The sequence below is a fragment of the Geospiza fortis genome, unplaced genomic scaffold (genome assembly GCF_000277835.1).
Source record: "Geospiza fortis unplaced genomic scaffold, GeoFor_1.0 scaffold346, whole genome shotgun sequence".
Lineage (NCBI taxonomy): Eukaryota > Metazoa > Chordata > Aves > Passeriformes > Thraupidae > Geospiza > Geospiza fortis.
In genome coordinates this window covers 3,914,765-3,935,444 of record NW_005054361.1, presented here as the reverse complement: position 1 = coordinate 3,935,444, position 20,680 = coordinate 3,914,765, and the positions used below count along the sequence as shown (strand labels likewise).

The 20,680-nt window shown below is 40.2% G+C and overlaps 1 protein-coding gene across 1 annotated transcript; it reads right to left on the bottom strand.

Annotated features, from left to right (window-relative positions):
* Nucleotides 1–715: 715 nt before the first annotated feature.
* On the bottom strand, nt 716–17,298 carry EAF1 (ELL associated factor 1; the record flags this gene model as incomplete). The annotated part of the gene is made up of 5 exons (XM_031059420.1): nt 716–2,363; nt 4,266–4,496; nt 10,972–11,138; nt 13,729–13,865; nt 17,200–17,298. Coding segments are annotated over 5 exons (681 nt in total), but the record flags the coding sequence as incomplete, so codon positions are not given.
* Between the last annotated feature and the right edge of the window lie 3,382 nt (nt 17,299–20,680).

Here is a 20,680-nt window from a genome sequence, read left to right as displayed (position 1 = left end):
GAAAAGGGCACATAAACAGCTCATGAACAACAGGCCACCCTTGATATGATGCATCTGAGGGGGATGCAAAGCATGGCCAAACAGAGTTTAAAAATGGTGCAGTTGTGTGAAAATATCTTAATTTGGTTACCAACACACAGAGAAAGGGAAAAAAATCTGTCAGGGAGGGGTGAGCAGGAAAACATGGCTTAAAGTACAAAAACAAGGCAGAAATTGATTATCTGAATGAAGCTTTCCCAACTGCTGATCTAATCAGCAATTAAAGCAGCGATTCAAATCAATGTAACCCTGTAGAAGGTGTTATCTTACCCTCTAAAGTTTCATATCTTTTATTTACACATAATTAATAAACTTCCTATGACATGTCCTGGATTTTAGAGTACATGAGAAGGTAGTGGATGGTAAGTAATGAAAATGCTGCACTCTGCTGCTTTTCCATTTGGGTGCAAGTAATATCAACAGAACTCAGGCATTCGCTCCAGCAATGGGGAAATGGCATCAGAAAAATGTCTCCCTGCTTATTCACATCTTTAGCTGGGGGAGAGTCAGAAGCAGCATTAACATTTATTAGACTGCAAACCATACCATGTAGATCTCTGGTACCAAAGTGTGAAATCCTGAATTGGTACAAGCTTGTAAAACAGACCATTTTTACTGTTAGAGGGAGAACAGGGAAAAAGAAAGAGAACAGAAAAAAAAAAAAAAAGAAGAACAATTGTGGCTTTTTATCAAGTATATTTCATAATTGTCCATTAAAATACATACCTACATCACAAAACACTTTAAAAAAACCAAGTATTTTTAACGTATGTACAATAATGCAAAAATATGCCTAAATATGTATCTAATGCAAAAAAATAAACCATTTAATAAAATCTCCCTTCAAATGTCCCCTTGCTCTTCAACATGTTAAAAAAAAGGACAGAGCTCAGTAAACAAACAGGAGTTAAAACACAAACTGACAGATGAGAGCAGTGCAAAGCAGAGACCTGAGAATGGAGAGGCATCTGATTCAGCTTCCCATTCCTCAGGATTACACCACAACTAAGGTGCAACTTGTCCTATGTCAGCAGAATTTTGATTTTAAAAAGTCACAAGAGGCTGCCTATGGCACTCATTTTCCATGTGAGCAAAAAAGTTAATAATAATCCAACTAAGCACCCTTTAAACACCCTTTAAACAGGGGTGAATTTCACCCTTGGCAAATATTTCATGTTCTGTGTATTCCTGCCAAGCACAAAGAGGTCTCATCCAATGAACATTTTGGACTAAAGTCTACCTTTACAACTGTGGTGGGAGAGAGACTTCTGCTGTTTTGTGGCTACTGCTGTTTTGTCATGTCTTCTTTTTGCACTCTCTAGGAAACTGTAAAGAGGGCTCCAGTCTTAGAATTTCAATAAGTAAAATACTTTGCATTTGTGGCATTGCAATGTCACTAGTAGTTGGGACTGTAAGTATTTCTGAAGATTAGGTCTGAAAGTCTGAGTTAAGTGAGACCCTTCAGTTTCTAAAGAGAATGATTATCTGATTCCTACTTGGATGAGTTTAGGTGATTGATGTGTATCCTTCATCTTGCTAGAGTCACTGCCCTCAGAGCACAGCAGGCTGTATGTGACACACAGCTCTTGTCTGCAGAAGCAATCTGAGGAGGTTTCAGTATTGCTCCATACAGGGAAGGTGGCAGGAATTGAAGCACTATTTAAAAAACCTGCTTATAAGGCACTGATGCAGCAAGGTTTGTGACGAACATGGTTTAATCATTCTTATTGTCCAACTGTTTAAAAGTCATTCTATTAAATCAACCATAAATAGCAATAAAAAGGCATTAAAAAAGTCCCAAACCAAAGAAATCAATTTAGTATTGAAACTTAATTTATGGCAGTCTCACTTCAGTGCACACACTAGCTCCTGCATGTTTTTTTAAACTCATTGTAGGCACATGCTCACCCTATATACAAAAGTTCCCCGACAAAGTCATCATGTGCTGAACATACCCTACAAACAAGAGATTTTTAGATGACCTCACATAATTACATGTTAAACTTACAGATGGTGGACAGGAACATACATTGGTTCACCCACTGTACATATGTACTCAAAGCTTTAGCAGAATAAGAATATACACAATATATACACGTAATTCACACAGTAAAACAGTCCTCAACATCTGCTATTTTGTAGGGCTATGCATTTCTTCTATTAAAATTCCACACATGGAACCATCTCTGTGCCAGCTCCTCTTCATAAGCAATAGGATCACTTCAAGGTAAATTAGTTCTTCATGTATATGTAACAGAAACAGCAAAAGCTCAGCCTCTAGTCATCACTGTCACTCCCAGACTCACTCAACTGCAAGTCATTTCCTATGGAAAACAAAAACCAACAAAACACAACAAGTGAGTAGGCGTTAATTCACATTTCATGGCAATCAAACCAAAGAACAGTCACATTTACACTGGAAGATTTAAGTAAGAATAACACATGAAATGAATGCAAACATCATCTGTGATTTAATGAAACTGCCCAAGAACATTAAGAGCTGCATGGGGCTAATAGCTAGATTCAGGCCAAACCAAGCATCCTTGTCTCCAGAGCCACCAAAGCTGCTCCCTGGTGGGACAACAGCCCTCTCCATGCTAACAGCTGCAGAAAACATTCCACAGCCTCCACCCACCAAAGCTCCCATATATGGCTCTGGGACCAGGCATTGGGGAATTCCTTGGCTTTCTTTATCCTTTAACAATAGATTTTGTTTTGGTGTAAGGCCATTTGGGTAGCCAAGGCAAGGCCTTCAGATGTCAATAAACCAAAAGGGCTGTTAAAGCTATCACAACTCAAGGCTGAACTAAGCTGACATGTGCTGTGAAAGTAAAGGCTGCCCTCCAAAGTGCAGAGACTGGATGAAAGGCCAGGATATGGATCAAACCTACTGGCTCTGATCCTGTTTTGCAGAGCACTTGTAATTTGGTGAGATAGAGGGGATAAAAAGGGGAAAGAATCATGTCTGTGTTCTAATAATTGAACCTAACTCTTCCAGCATTCTCCCACTGCCATCCCCTCAAAACAGCTGCAGGGCATCTATTCAACAGACATAGAGACAAGACACAGGAGACAAGAACTTGGGTTAGGGGTGATTCTCCCCACAGCAAAAGTATTTTAAATCCAAGGCAAAAAGCATTGCATGAAGAGAGGAGCTACCCTGGTAGTTCCCAGATTCTCCTGCAGTCAGAGGCTTCAGATCATTAAACCCATGCAGTGTTGTGGTCGTGGAGAAGGAGGGAGGAGGCTGCTCACAACCAGAAACAGGGAAATGGACACAGTCCTAATGACTTTGTTGAACTTTGGATTTCACTTAGTCCTTCATTACTGGCAGCAAGACTGACAAGTGTCAAAGTTTTCCAGCAGGGCTTTTTGGTGGGGTCTGTACAATATACTTATCTTCTCAAAGCTGGAAACCCTACACATACCTGTATTCAGACTCTACCAGTTCCCTATGAATGGGTGCCAAGACATGTGTGCAAATATGCCTCAGGAGGAATTAAGAATGATTTATTGCAATTGCAAATTCAATATTTTAACTCCACCAAGTTAGAATATACCTGATGTAGCATAAGGAAAGAGCAACACAGATGCACACCATGTCCCCAGGGAGAGTCTCATGGGACAGAACTATGCTTTAAAAATGTTCCTGACACTTTCTAAAGGGTGACGTGAGCTTGTACTCATTCAACGCTTGCAACACCATAGCTGCAATAGTTTAACATAATTGTCATTTAAATTCCCCTTCAAAATGTGGTATTTGTGAAAATACAGCTGAGACCAACACAATAAATCTGCTGACAAAGCAATGAAGACCACAGAGACTGCACTTAGGAACCCAGGACAGCCTTGAGCTGTTCACAGCTCTTTACAGACCTTTAACTGACACGTGTCAACCCCAGTATTTCCATTTAATCTGTGTATTCATGTGAAAATAAATCCCATCCTCCAACGCACCAGTTCCTCCCACACCAGTGGCTACTTGGAGGCCTGAATCAAGACCCAACAGGGACAATGGGGACCACTGCACTGATGCCCACAGGCTCTCCACACCTTCGGACAAGTCTCAGCCCCCTGTTCATAAAATCTGCCTATGTATTTCAGCCAGTGCAACTCCCTGGAACTACTATTTGGCAAAAGGCATGTCATGAAGTTAGCCTATCATGCTAAGTAAATGAGTGGCCATAATCAGCTTTCACAGTGGTAAGACACAAGCATTTACTTACGGAGCGTGTTCATGAGCTGATTGCTTCCTTGTGGCCTGCTGGTGCCATTAGCAACAGCATTCCTGTTGTTGTACTGCTGGTGTGGTGGCTGGGAAGGGGAAACATGTGCTGGCTCTTCCCCCTCGCTGCTGGAGCTTTCATCTTCACTCCCAGATGAGCTCTCTGAATCCGATGAGCTGCTTCCACTGCTGCTGCTCATCTGCTCAATAATTTCAACCTCTGCTCTCAGTTCTGAAATAAAAAGGAATTCATCTGGTTGATACCATAAACAGGGCCCCATGGAATTTTAGAAAGAATGTGCAAATGCGATGGTTTTGTCAAGTATAGTTTATCACACCAAAATATCTCACATGAAAGATCGAGACAGGAAGGGAAACCCTGAAAACTTTTTTACTTATTGCTGTAGCTAAATTTAAAGAAGCAACAGCATAAGTTACTATCATAAAACCTTCACTTCCACAATTATTCTTCATGCACTTCACACTCCTGAAAGCACTTTCAGCTTCATTATTTCTGACAGGCTATGGTCCACATACAAAGTAAGCACATCGGCTGACCACAGAAATCTAAATCTGAACTGTTAGATGCTGGTGACATTTAGGCTTTTGGAAAACATGAAAAATGGTGTGTTGGAGGGTGGGTACATGGACATGGGCAAATGATCACAACAGAAACTGCCTTGACTTCAGATAATGTATGAAACTGCTTCAGCACAGTCACACAGCCCATTGTAAACAAACTTCAGAAGCAGATGGATGACATCAAACAACTTTGCAGTAGGACAGATGAGAATAGCTGAGAATTTTCACATACTGGGGAGTGGGAAAAATACCATAACCTGCTATAGAGCTTATAAGTAGCCAGGAAATAACAAAACTACTCTGAAACTAAGAAGTTACACAATTCAATACACTGCCCACTTTAGGGTTTCCAGTGCAAATAAACACTGGAACACCATGGCAGCACCACAACAGCCTCATCAGCAACAGCTAGTGTTGGCTGAATGACTGGTTACTAAAGAGCTATTAAGGTATGTCACCCCAAATGATACAATATTGTTAAGTTTGTCATAATTATAAGTGGCTTAAACACTAGTAGAGGACAACTCCTTTGTATTCACCCACAAGGCTGAGTATCTAATGACTCAGTTCATCTTGACAGGTTTCCATGAGAGAACAACATCCACACATATATTAAGCATGGCATGTGAAACCCTCAAAATTTAGGCTTTTGTTGTGCTAGCAGTACTATACCCACAGGGTCAGAACTCAGTGCTTGCCCTGGAAACTCACAGACTAAAGGGATAAGAATGAAAGAAGGGAGAGATGAGGTATTATCAACCCTACCTAACAAGTGGAGAACTGATGCCAGGAGTAATTCATGTTAGGTCAGATGTGTGTCACGAGTCCCTTTTTAATAAGACTCATTTTCCCTGGGCTAAAAAATAGCCCAATAAAAATAAAAGAGTAACAGCTAAAGTTTTCTAAACTTTAGAAAACTTTAAAAGTCTAAAATAAAGAGTAACAGCTAAGTTTTCAGCCTCCACAATATTTGCTGGAGAAAATTCCCCTAGCTTAGCATGTATCAGTTTCAGAAACTGTGTTTTCTTTTGCCAGATTTAAAATCACTATTTTTCACTTTCAAGGTTTAGAGCTCAATTTCAAGTGCTATGGTTATACTCCAGCTGGGTATTTAAGGATAGCAATGCTGTTTCTCCAATTTATTTCCTACATCTAGATCCCTGCCTATACCATCTGTGCTCTCTGTAGTTTACCAGTATGCCAGGTAAAACCTACTCTTTCAGCTTGAAGACTTAGCATAAGAGACCATTGGAAGAGAAAGAAAATATGATTCAACAGAATCATATATTGATTCAACTGGCCAACAGCAGATACTACTTTGTACTGTAATATCTTTCTCCCTTATTGCCTCTCAACACAGTCTTGCAGACTTTAAAAATACACTTCAGGCCTGGAGTCTGATACACAAACAAATGAGCACCTGTGAATCACTGTTCTCAGCCTACTCATGTTGAGGCTTCCAAATTATAAATGTTCCTTGTATTTAAGGTTAGGAAATTAACAGGGGAAAACTAAAGGAAAGGTAACCAGGAATAAGGGTACTTTCTCTTTAAAATGCCCCAGGTTTAAACTTTCCCCCCCCCAGCTTAATGATGTAAAATTTCTACATTCTTCTAGTGATGGACTTGTTAGTTGCAAATTACAGTGATTATAATACATTGTTAAGAATATCCTGGATTGCAGCAAGCACAATCACCTATCACAATCCATAGTTGCAAAAAGATACAACAGACAAGTCTAACACAGGACAAGTGCCTGAGAATTACACATGTATCACTACAAAGCTGGACTCTGTGGCTGGAATGGAAGAATCTTGGCACAGGGACTGAGAACATAGAGTCCATATGTAAAATAGAGTAAAGAAGGTGAAGTGATCTTAGGCATTGGTGGTGAGAGGGAAAAGTTAAAACAAAAACATACTGCAGAGAAGTAGGAAAAAAAATAAAAACCTAAGCAAGAAGTGTGGACTTGATACAGTAGGTGAGGAGATGACTGAAGGAAGTGATGCTGTCTGACCAATGGGAAAGGAAGATTAGCCTGGCCAATTTTAAACAGAATTGAAGATTAGTGTGAGAATGAAGAATGGGAGGTTTCTGCTGGGGAAGTAGAAAACTAAGAGATCATAAAAGACATTTGGTTATGAGAAAGGAATGAGAGAATGCCTTGGAAGTAGTGCTAAAGCCTGCTATGCTGAAGAGAGGCAAGAAAAGGCAAAACAGAACCAGTACCACAAGCTTCAAGGACTGGGAAGTTAAGGTTTTTATCAGTGACACTGGTCACAGGTAGAAACTTGGTCAGGGCCCTTCTTCTAATCAACTTTTGCCTCACAAGCTGACAGCTTCCCCTCAGATCTCTGTTGTCTCTCATTCCTTGAGCCCAGAACTTTAAACATCTTGTCTGAGCAGATGAGAGAAAAGCAATTGTTTCCATTAATGTTCTGGTGGCTGCTGCAACACGAGAAGTCTGTCAAGAGAAATTCCGCAGGACCACTCAGGAATTCTGTTCAAAACACTCTTGTCTCACACTGTCAGTGACTAAGCCGATGATGACATCAAAGCCTTACAGGAAAAACACAGCTGCTTTACAATGGTTCCGTTTTGCATTTTCCCATTTGACTGCTATGCTTAGTAAAGCTGTAGGTACTGAAGACATGGGTTAAACATTTCCTCATGGTGCTTCCATTAAAATAGCTGTGTGTGTATGTGCACATATATTCTAAGCTGAACAACAAAAGAATTTGACCTTTCCTAGGGACATTTCTGCACCGTAAGATCAAACACCTCATGTCGATGTGCCTTTGCAGTTTGAAAGATGACAAGAGTCAGGATATGCAGCAGTTACTTTTAAAAAAGCTTTCCATACAGTACAGTTTTGAGCACTTGCCTTAATTGAGTCTGCATCATCTGAAAAGGCTGACACTGCTTTGGGAACCTTAACTTCTCTACATTTCATGTTACAGCTGTAAGACTGCTTTCAAGAAGACAAAATGACTGTTTTACACTGGCAGTTTTTAGAGTTAAAAAAAATATACTCAAGGTCAGAAATCATTATCCAAACAGAACACCCTTTCTCAATAGGGCTGTCTTCTGTATATATTCAGTATCAAATACCACAAGAGTGTTTAACTGTTTCTACTTCTTCTCTCAATTCCAACAGGTTGTGCAGATTTTTGAACTAAAGCTTTCACCTCAGACTGCAAGAATACAAAGGACTTTCAGAAAAAAAGTCATTTAACTTTAGGGAGGGTTAAGTTTGAATGCCTATAGCAGAGCACTTACTGGTAATAATAGAATGCAAGGTGGAGAAATCAACTTGATACTGGCACCATGTGGAGATGGCAGCTAGAAGAGGCAGTATTTTATACTGATGTGCAGAAAATTTGACTGAGGTGTTCTTGAGAGATAAACAGTGCTATGGCATAATCTTCACATACCACAGCTACATTCCAGGTACATAAAATCTGCTCAGATTTTTAAGCACTGAGTCTTCAAACCGGAAGTATGTTTCTGTGGGGTTTTTTTCTCAAATGTTGTAATCATGTTAATATTATTGCATGCTGTAATTTTTCAATACTATTGACATATACCAATATGTTGCATGCTGTAATTATGTCAATGCTGTTGAAAACGTTTCTACTGTGGTAAAATTGGTCCGATAAATGTCAATTATTTTGTGCAAATAAATGACTGTATTGTATATATGTGTGCAAATGTTCACAGCTTAATGAGACATTATCAGATGCCAGCTGAGTGTTCAAAAAAACAAGCTCCTACCCTCACCTATGCTCCCTTCAGGCACAAGGACAATATAGAAGCTTGAAGAGGAAAGGATTCCACTTATGCAAAACCCTTGATACAGACTCCCAAAAGCCTCTGTCCATGAAGGAAGGGAGTGGTTCAAGTCCCAGATGCTCTGACTCTGTCCTCAGACACTGCTGTTTGGACAGCTGTGTACTGGGACAGAACTGACCTACCTGAAAGTTCTTTTCCAGCTCATCTGTAAGGGAGGGGTGGAAATGCACAGCTGAGGGTACCAGGGAAAGCAGAAACCTGCACTGAGGTTACTTTAAAACTACTGTGAAACATCATGAGGGCTGTGTGTCTCACCACACCCTTAAGTAGGGCATACTGCAAGCAAGAGAGTGTCAAAGTGCCAGAGATCCTTTCAAAAAGCTCCTTTGGGAATTTTAAGTTCTGTGCTGTGTCATTAAACAAAACCCACAGAATTTCAGCTTTCTGTTTATCTTTCTTTCATACAGAGGAAGTACTTCAACCAAAACTAAAACTACTATTTGAATGGGAAGAACACATGCTCTTCAGAGCTTACAAGTCTGTGTTAATAAAACACACATTAAGGGAAGATAACAGGATTGCAGACTACCTTACAGCTTTTACAGCTTGTCATTCTCTATATTTTATTGGGGAATGGTGCCATTTTAATTCTACCTTTTTAAAGTAGGTTATTATGATATAAATGGTTTAGCAATGCTGACACTCTAGATCATCAGTGCTGGAAAGAGTTATAGACTATAAGCAAAAACATCTCTGCTCAGGCTTTTGGCTCTTCTGGGGCTTTGTATCAACTCCCCCTATAAAGCACCTAATGAAAGTCCTATTTTTAGTACAACTCAGGTGCTCTAACTCTTGATTTTAGAAAGAAAACCCCACAGGTTATTTATTTGGAGGTACTTTCATATAAAAGATTATCAAGTGGCAAAAAAATATTAGGATAGCTCTGAACAATTTGACTTATACTTTAGACACTAGAAAATCATCTTTTAGAATAGGTGTCACCCCAGACAAATGTAATTATTTTACTGTAATATAACCTTTACAAATTGCTGCATGTATACAAAAGAGTGCCCCAAAGGTTAAGTAACTTATTGTACCCTACAGGAAAAGACATCTAAAAGCCACAACTGATTTAAATTTAAAAAATTGATATATCACCTATTATCTTTTTCCTTACCTCTCATACTGAAAATAAAAATAAAAATAAAAATATAGCTAAATGAATCTCTCAGACATTGATTCTGGCTGCTGACCAGCATCCAAGTATTGAAAACACTACTGTTGCAGAAAAGTGAGACCAGTCAGCACCTATGCAAACACACAGCTTAGCAGCAAAAGTGTCACCTAGTGATTACCATGAACTGAAAAAATACCCTGCTGAGTAATTAACTTCATCTGGGCAATTAACAAAGGCTAAGTCTACAGACAAAAATAGCTATATGGGACAGAGAAAAAAGAGAAAGAAACCCAGAAAAAAAAAAGCAGACAGAAAGAACAAGCTTAAAATAGAATAATTGTGTCTGGTGTCAGTGCCAGAGAACCACCAAACAAAAATTTAAAGTCTTCTTTATTGTGACTGTATTATCCACAGCAAAAACAGGTATCACATCAGTAGCAAAAGAAGGGCATGGGCAAAGAAAGTGCATCCTACCCACAGCAGAATAGTAAGACAAAGCTCTGCCTAAGCAGAAGAGTGAGTTAAGCCATCATTCCTTTAAGGTACTTTTTAAATAGAAGTTTAGCAGCCATAAGGCATGTGTGTTAAAGCTGCAAAGGAGTGGCTGTGGAAGAGGCTAAGCTGCAGGTTTGTTCACACTCTCATTCCTCCCCTACTAGCAGTGCTTGGCCTGGTGCAAGCTTGTCTTGTGCTGGGAACACAGCTGCCTAGCCCTTCCATCCCACCAACCTTACTCAGTGCAGGGTAACTTTGTCCAAGTGACTTGACTGTGTAAGGAGACCTTGGACCATTACACTTTGTTATTGCTGCTATGGTGGCCTGAGACACCCCTGCAATTGGTCCAGCACTGAGCTACAGGTTTCGGAACTCACATTAATTATTTTTCTTCTTTCCCAAACAGAGAAATAGTTTGGAAGAGAGAAAATTATCCAGAAAGAGGAAGTTTTCTCACATCAGAGAAAATGGCAGTATAAATATCTATTCTAGTAGAAGAGAATAAATAATCACTTCACTAAGATGAATAAAGAAACAAGATATAAAGAAGTCAATGCAGCTATCAAGTACCATCTTTTAATCCCTGAGTGTTTTCAGAAATTGCACAGTCATAGTTTTTATTATAAAGAAGAAAGACAAAGAAACTACAAACCCTTCTTTACCTCTCTTAATATCATCCAGCTGGGGTTCTGGTGAAGGATTATCCTTCAAAGGAGAAGTTTTAGGTCCAACTGCGGGCTTGGTTGGGGCTCTGAACTGTGAAGGAGGCTGAGATGCTCGGGCAGACTGTTGCTCTATTCGGGCTTGGATCTTACTGCTGCCCTCTGCTCTGAAGAAACAACCAGACACATTTAGTGGTACTGTGCAACTATGTCCAGCTTTTTCAATATCCTTGTGCTAATGCATAATCTCTGACTTCCTTCTGTACAGATCTCTAATTTGTTTTACATATATGAAGACTGAATTACAGCTTTCTGTATACAACACTTACTTTCAATAACAAAGAAACATATACAACTACACTGCAACGCTCTTACAAAATGTATTTTCAAATCCAGATGTGGTTCAGTGATGCCAAATTCTCTACTTGAACAACAATGAAGGCTTTAATTTAGCAATTAGCAGTTGTATTTAAAAAAAAAAATGATCAATCATAGTAATTTAAAGTAACTACAAATCTATTCACAACAAAATCCTGCTTAAAACAGTCACAGCAAAAGAAACAATTTTCTCAGTTGCAATTAAATAATCTCAAACTGAACTCTCTTAGAGGTCAACTTGGCTAGAGTAATCACTCTTACTGCTAAATACAGCATACAAGCATTTAATTCCTGGGTTGTATCCATTTGCTGTTAGCCCTTCCAAACAGTTTAAGCTGTTTCCTTAGTGAAAAATAGTCTCCAGAATAACACTGTGCCAATCTGTTCAGTTCAAACCAGGTATTTCTGCCTTTTACTCAACTTCTGATGTGATTGCGATTGCAGAACAGCCAATACCCTTGGCAGAAAAAGAAACCCAAAAAATCAACCACAAACCCAAAGTAGGTTCCTTTACAGTACACCATAATAAGGTTAAAGGGTGTGGTGTATTTATTGCATAACAGCAAAGCCTTTGGGGTTATGGCTTTGTGCAGTGCAGCACAGAAGCAGCTTGTGGATATCAGAGCTCAGTTTCTGTTCTAGGAGGGTCCCACCTCAGCAGTGTTACACTTTGTGTCTGGAAACTAATCCCATAATGTGAGATAAGTTAAACTAGCCCATGTTGAACGTCCTGGGGATTCACCTAAACCACAATGCTCATGTACCAGCTCTGTGGTACCAGAGCTGGTACATGAACGTCCTGGGGATTCACCTAAACCACCTGTGGTACCAGAACTGCTACATGGAGCATTTACTGGGATATCTCTGTGCCTCAGTAGATTCAGTCTCACACAGAACCCCCTCTTCATTCATCAGTGACATGCAGCTGTTGGATACCACATTAATGCAGCTTAAAGTTTATCTACAGCAGAAGTGAGGAGTTGGCAAGATACTCACTGTATCAAGTGGATGGTAAAAGTCAAAGACTTCCAGCATTAATTATGCTCTTGGAACTACAGATGGTTTTATGTGGAGTAAGTTCACTTACTCCCCTGTGAATGTCATCAAGGTATTAACACTAAAAGCCCTGTTCCCACAGAGTGCCAACAGGTCTTTAAAGATCAGAATAGCCATGGAAAATAAAAGGCCCTTCTGATCAAGAAAATCAATGACTTTGCAAAGCACTATTCATCAAAACAGGGACCCCCAAACTTTTTACTACCTGAGAAAATTTTAAGTATTTTTACCCACATGAGACTCAGAACTCAGCGTAACCAAACATCTCACAGAACTCAGGCCCTCCTGCACTTATTTGCTCCCTTCTGACTTAAGCTTCACCCAGACAAAGCCCAGTTGAACTGAAATTGAGAATTCAAGTCTCATCTCTGATGTGCTCATATCCACTGGACAAGATGAATGCTACATGGATGAGTTTTCACATCACTGACTCAGAGGAGTGTTACAGTCCATTTACCTTGAACTCAAGGTGTTCCTGGCAAACACCCAGCCAACTACCAATGAGCTGCAGCCCATATTTCAAGTAGTTTTAGCAGCTAAGGGTTCTATACTGCAACAAAGTGTTTTTTAATGTAAAACTTCTAAACTTATTTAGGAGTTTTTTCTTCACAAGATATTTGAGTGACTGCTTTCTCTTTATGTGTCAACCTGTGGTTCAGTGATCCTGAAAGATCCAGACACTTCTGGTACTTGCAGAGCAGTAGGACTGGTAAAAACTTTCCAGCTGCATACTTTGTAGCATTTGTGCAGTAGTATTGGGTCAGAAAGGATTTCTGGCTTCATCAATTCGTCTAGGTAAAACACCATAACCATTATTTCCACAGCTCTGCCCACATTCACCAGCTGGAGGCTTTGTACTTGTGTTCCACTTAATATATTGCTTATCCAATATGGGAATGAGTGTTCCTTGTTCCTAAGACTATGTTATTGAAACATCCTGACTCCCACAGGAAGCTGCAGGGAACAAACCTAGAAAGTCCAATAATCTTTTTGGCAGTCTAATATTTTCATGGGTTTTTTTGGCTAACTAGAGATTCTTGAAACACATCCCATCCTTCAGGCAGCGTCTAAAGCCTGAAACCATCACAGGTGTTTCACTGCAAACTATAATTATGTCATTTCAGCTGTGGAGAATTTGCAAATTCTTTATTCTTGGATTCACACTCCTATCTGCATTTTTAGGCATGATAATTGGCCATGTAAAGCTAAGGTTTAGTAATTAAACATCACTACAAAATAAGAGAGCTCTGTTTCAAAACCCAGTCTTAATATGAAACTTCAGCAATAATTAATCCTATCAATTAACCCTGTCCCCAGGTTTACCTTGTTTTCTTGACTTGAATGCTGCTACTAAGTTTTTCCAGCACATATTCCCCAGTGTCATGATTGATAATAAGCACACAGTCCTTCTGATATGGCCTTTTATTTCCTTTAAAGACAGTCATTGGTGGAGTTGAACCCTGGTACAAAGAAAGAGCACATATTTGTCTGGTTATATTACCCTGTCCAAAAATTTATGAATACTAAGAGGAAAGAATGTATGTTTTGTTCTGAAAAAGAGGCTAAGAACTTAATGTTTAATACCTACAGAAAGTATTCATTCATGAAGAGAGAAATACAGAGAAAATGTGCAGTAGATCAGACATTTCCTCATAGCAATATTATGCCTTTCATCATTTTAAGTGTCTCTGTTGTGACAAAACATCTTCGCCATGGCTGCCTTTATTTACAGTTCTCATTCCCAAAATGGCAGCATAACTAAATTTGCATAGCTGTCCCTGACAAGTATCAGAAATCTTCTTGATGTTTCTGCCCTGGAAATCATGGGTTTGGATAAGAAATAAAGGTCTAATTATTTGTGCAGCAGAACTATTGCCCAAGGAAATATGTGGTCAATTGAAAAATAATTTAAACTGCACCATATATTTTACATAAATATATATGGCAGTATTATCACAGTGGATTACAAGCAACTGTCACTTACAAACTATGTAAGAGCAGCTGCCTTCTTCAAAGTCAGATTAGCATGCATATGCCCATGCAATTATTCTGAAATGTCTTCTCAAAGGCAAATGGGGTATTTTGATGCCTTCCCATCAAATCCCCAAGTCCACAGAGCCTTAGAAGTCTAAAGGCTTAGACTGAGAAGCAAAAAAACAAACTCATGTGGTGGTGCACATTGGCTAACTGGTAATGCTGAGATCATGCTCAGCTGTACTCCATCCTTGCACAGCCTGGCCCATACACTGGTTTTGACATTACAGCCAGCTGAATCCATGGTCCATCTGCATGTAATAGAATGGATACACACCTGGCCACGTCAAAAAGCTGTTACTCAAGGGGTTATGTTCTCAACTATAAAAAATTCACAGGCTTCTCTGTAATGTATAGATACTGTATAAAAGAATGTATTTTTAAAAATAAATGTTTATTCATATGCACCTTTGCACATACTGTAGTAAAGCAACCGAAATCAGGGAGTAAATTAAAAAACCCTGCACTCTCCTATATATTATTCTGAGTAGCAAAAATGAACAATCACATTTTAGCTACTCTGAAAGCAATTCCTATTCTCCATGTTGTTCACAGATAGAATATATTTGAATTTAAAATAGGTTCTGAACAGTGTAAAAAATCTGAGCTCCTAACAAAGACACAGTAAGAGAGATTCAGAAATACAATTCAGAAAGGATGTCTCAAGAAAGTCTAGTCTTCAAAGGCATGTTACATTTTTATCATTCCTACATTTAAGAGAGGAAAGCAACTTTTAAGAGAGTAAAAAGAAAGCTTTAAGTCAAATCCTGCCTGCTGTTGACATCTAAGCCAAGAAACGTGTAATGCACAAACGTAATGAAAATTGACCAAAGTTTGCTGGCTATCATTCTGCTACCCAGAAGCCTCCTAAATCAGCAAAGACTATGATTTTGGCTAAACAATAAGCAGAAGTGTGAGCACTCAAGCAAATTAAGTTCCACTCTTCTACTTAGAACTAAATGTTTAGGGTTTATGTTAGTGCCTAAGTAACAGTGGCTTACAGATTTTGTGGATTACAGGACAGAATTGTTTTCACCTGTGAGGGTTTTTTGCCTGACAGATTTCAAGAAGTGCTTGGACAACACTCTCAGGCACATGATGTAATTCTTGGGATTGTTCTGTGCAGGGTTAGGAGCTGGATTTTGATGATCCTTGTGGGGACCCTTCTAACTCATGATAGTCTGTGGTCTTCTTCTGTAGTACTCTAACAAGCAGAAATTTTCCCTTCCCCAGTCCAGATTTTTTTTCAAGTATTAAAGTCACCAAATCCACATGTAGAAATAGTACTTCAATTTACCCAAGCTGCAAGAGACACCAAAATATTTCCACCAAACAAATTATCAGAGATATTCTCAGGCACTAGGCAGTTTCAAAAAGAAAACCTCAACTCAGAATTTGAATCCTATCCAATTGTTGGACAACTAACTGGGAAGCAAAGCAGCATCCAAGAAATTCAGTGAAACTTCTCAGGATGAAACAATCTCAAAACCTCTCATTCTTTTCCAGTATGCCAAGTGTTTTCCAGCTCTCTGTCCAGAACACAGGCAGCACTGCCTTGGAACAACATACACTGAGTGGCTTGGCTGCCTCAGCCTTTGCAGCATACCATAAACTTGAGGCTGCTCATACTGAGGGGAAGATAATCAAATCAAGCTCCTCAGTACAGAGATTTGGAAAGGAACATTACAAGTGATGCTGCTCAACACAAACAAAATGAATGAGCAACTCTGTTTCCAACTAATCCAAGATGAATGCTGCTGTTAGTTGCGCTGTTACCTGCTCTCCAGTAGCAATACCATGCTCATCACTTCTATAGACAAAATCCAGTATGTGACCTCCTGCAGCACTGAGGGTGACCAAAGCCATATAATGAACAGGAGCAGGGTGAAGCAGGCTACAGCTTCATTCAGTGAGAATTATCACAGTACCATCACCTACCAATTAAAACCACAGATATGCTGGGAACAACAATACCAAAAGGACCTGACACATGGCTTCCAAACTGACTGGTGCCCCCCTGCAGCTACCAGACCCATTGATGTCTGTGAATTCTGCTTTATTGGCTTGACACATAGCATTAACTTCAGCCAATAAACAAATCCAGTTCCAGCACACGAGCACTTTCTTTTGTTTTGGTAAGGAAACCACTGAATCTTCAATTACAAAAGACTGCACTTATAAAGAGATTGATCACTTGTTTTATTGCTGTTTGACCATCATCCTCACACAGTAGATCTTTATGGCATCATTAGGGAAGGAAGTGGATGGGAAACTACTTCACGGCCACTCACCAGGACTGTCCCCTTGCTTCCACTTAAAAGCAAAAGGCAGGGAACCCTCTATGCCCTATCTGTACATGACTGAGTAAGGGCAGGAGCATGCTTACAGGTCTGCCTGTGGGTTCTGAACATCCAACCTGAAGCCTGAGTTACATTGCCTTTCTTCAGCAAGACACATCACTAAAAATGGATGGGAACCAGGTGTACAGCTTCAGCTAATAGTAAAGTCTCCTTGCCTTTTAAGGAAGAGTAGGAAGGAAGGAATCAAAAGTAAAGAACAATTTGGCAACCTTACAAATATAGCCCTTTAAAAAGATCCAACTGTACAATTCTTTCCTAAGGTAACAAACTACAAGTCTGGCTGCTTAAATATTGAACCGCCAGTGTTAATAAAGAAAGTGAAAATAGCATTTACATTAGACTGTAACAACAATGCAAATTTGTTGGAGAGCAAACAGTGGCACATATATAAGAGACTTACTGGAATATGTGGCAAAGTGATGGTAACATCATCTCCTTTACCCACTTGGAGATCCCCCTCACAAGACGTATCAATCGATGCTGGCTTAAAATCATCTAAAGAGGAAAACAATTGTGATTACATTTGTTAGAGTCTCCAGAAGCATCAATGTGCCCTGCAAAGAGCCACCATACATTTACTGTGATTACAGGGAATGGTTAAACACACACTAGTGTTTACAGCAGGGTGGAACAACACACCAGTACACTGTATCTACATGCAGCAACTCAGTCATGAGGTGGTACCATAATCTGAGCTTGGTTTTTAAAATAGAACTGAGGTTGTAGATCTTGTATTTGAACTCCAAAAGCAGACTTCTCCAAACCCCAGGCTTTAGTGGCACTTGGTTTTACAGGCAAGTGTAAAACTGTACCAATCAAACTCAAGAGAGTAACGACTTCCAAAACCCTGGGCTCTGCTTAGCTCTTGCCAATTGCAAACCTTAGGACTCCTCTGTGACAAATACTAATTTAATGACACTTGTGGAGGCTGGTAAACTGGCTGAGAAGCTGACTACCATCCCCTTGAAGGACAGCCCTTAAGCAACAACCTCGTGGTCATGGTGAGGAAAAAGCTTCCCCCAGAATGCACTGTTGCCATATGTTGATTCTATGCATCCCATTGGCCCTTCCCCTTCGTTCCATCCCTGTGCCCTCATCTCATTCCTTCCGATGTTCTGCCCCACCCCTCGCTATCCCTATATAAACCCCTGCTCACTGTGCCTGAGAGAGTCCCTACTCCCTGGACCCTTTCCAGGCAGGAGCTCAATAAAGATCCTCTGTGGAGCCCGGATGAAGACTCTGTTCCTTCCACCCAGGATGTGTTTTTAAAGACACCTCTCTGGGAAGGTCACAGCACTCTCACCACCTCCGCCTGCCGCGACAACTGTAGCTTTGAGTGGCACTTGGTTTTACAGGCAAGTGTAAAACTGTACAAATCAAACTCAAGAGAGTAACAACTTCCAAAACCCTGGGCTCTGCTTAGCTCTTGCCAATTGCAACCCTGAGGACTCCTCTGTGACAAACACCAATTTAATGATACCCACTTATTTAATCTTACTGATATTTCAGTAATTTCTTTAACAGCCATCTCGCCTCCACAATAGTGCTAAAAGCTCCACATGGGTGGAGGAGATCTCAGCTCTCACTTCTGAGGAAAGAGAGAGGTGCTGATCTTACTTCAGCAGCTTTACACTGCTCCAGAACCACTGTGGACAGAAAGCATCAGTAAGGGGAAGCACTGTACTGGCTTTAAACTAACACTTGTTTTAGGTATTTTTGCTCTGTTGTGCTTTGTCTCCCAACCAAGGCTCTTCTGTTTAATGCATTCATTTGAACTGAGACCATTTTAAATTGAAAGTATTTTCTCCTCATTATTCTGTTGTGCTGGTAAGCCACAAAATAACAGGAAAAAAACCTATCAGAAGCTCTAATATCTTGAGAGAGGATTTAGACAAATTGAAATAAAATCACACAGCTATAGGCTAGTTTGCCTTGTGTTTGTTTTTACAAGAAGCCTGCATTCAACTCTAGCATCCCTGCATCTGAAGAGGTGCAATTATATTCAGGATCAAGGCTTTTAATTACTGCATTAGTTATGAAATTAATACCTCAGAACAAATTTAAAATATAATTCCACTATGAAAAACATATTTGCAGGAAAAAAACTCCAAACCCTGGCTTGTAATGAATTCTCATTAAGAGGATGTTAATGTTTAATTGAGTTTTACTTTGACAGCACAACAAGCAGAATCAGACACACTTGACTTAATCCTCATGCCTTAACTGCCAGATCAAATCATAGCCTTCAATTTCATCCGAGCAATCTGTTTCTAGCTATTGTTTCCCATCTACTTTATGTACAAGCTTGCTAAATAAAATAAACCAGCTGTACAAGAGATAGTGTCTTTGCCAAAACGGGATCAAGAGTTCCAACAGCACAGTCACCAACTTAAAAGGAATATCACTACCAGACTTCTTGCACAGCAATATAGAGTTACTTTACACAAACACTCCACTAATTGTTTTCATTTTGTTAGCACGTGCCTGGCTAGTGCTCATGTAGATGGAGAGCACGTATTTCCCTCCAAATATACCCACAGCTCTTTTCCCAAAAATCAGATGTTTCAAGATGTGCTTTTCAAGCATAATCCAGTTTCTCAGTACAGGAATGAAGTATCTTAAGAAGGCTGAAACAAATGTAGTCCACAAAATCCTCTCCTTGTAGCTTGTGTGAAGAGGATTACGGCAATAATGTTTGGAACCCAGATAAATCATTCCAGAACAACAGTTAGGGGAAAAATATACCAAGATGATGAAGAAATCTCATTTAAAAGTCACAGATGGAAAATAGAGCATTCAGAAAGATCTTCTGAAATAAAACTGCATTCTTCCAGTTGCAGATCTTCAGACTTTGGCTTTGCAATCCCTTAGGAAATTGGTTATTGAAGCGCTTTCCATTCTAGAAATCCAGTATATTTCCACCTGGATATAGTTTGGGTTTAATTCACACAGGATCAGGCACTTGGGTGACCAGTATCACTGAAACTACTATTTGTGGTATATGAACAAGGGCAATGAGACCAGGCCTATATTTGTGCATCATAAACTGAAATGTCCTACTGTTTTTTTGTATAAATTCCCCACTTTCATAGAAAACTACTAAATCATAAGTTTAGTATTCTTTACATTTACTCTTGATGGCTTACCAGTCATTTTAGTAATAAAACCTGGACTTGTTTTGCTCAGATTTCTTGCCCCACCGAATTCAAGTACAGTAATACAATGAGTTCCTCTTCAAAACAATCTACCTCAGGCTTTATCTTGCATTTATTAGGCATTACTGTAAGTGTCTGAGTCCCTTCTGCTTGCTTTCCTGGCATACTGATTTATTACAGCTGGCTGGAGCCGGGACAGCCAGGGAGAGCTCTTCTGGGATACACACTGCTTCATCAGGCAAACACCCAGCTAAAAACCCAACTCTGGATGCTCGGGCTGCCTCTCCAGGCCGCGCCTGCGGTGGCACCTGTCCTGCAGTTAATTGCCACAAAGAGAAAAAAACAAGATGGCAAAGCCACCCCTTACGGGGGGAACTCCTCATGCTTCCGAGCGATTAATGGCAAACTTTCTAAAGCTGTTCCTTCGCCTTGGCCTGCCTCGCTCAAACCCCCTCCCCGCCAGCATCCACCCTCCCCTTCCTCCCGGGCGGGACCCCTCTGTGGGGAAAACACTCGTGGGGAGGAAAGACGGGCGCCGAGGGAGCGGGAAAGGGGGAGACGGGTGTGGAGGGACAGCAGGGAACGGGCGGGAACAGGGCGCTGAAGGGGATAGGAGGGAAGGGGGGAAATGGGCGATAAGGGGGCAGGAAGGGAGCGGGTAAGAAAGCGGGGACGGAGCCCCGCGATGGCGGAGCGAAGGAGGCGAGGGGAGCAGCGGGGCGGGTG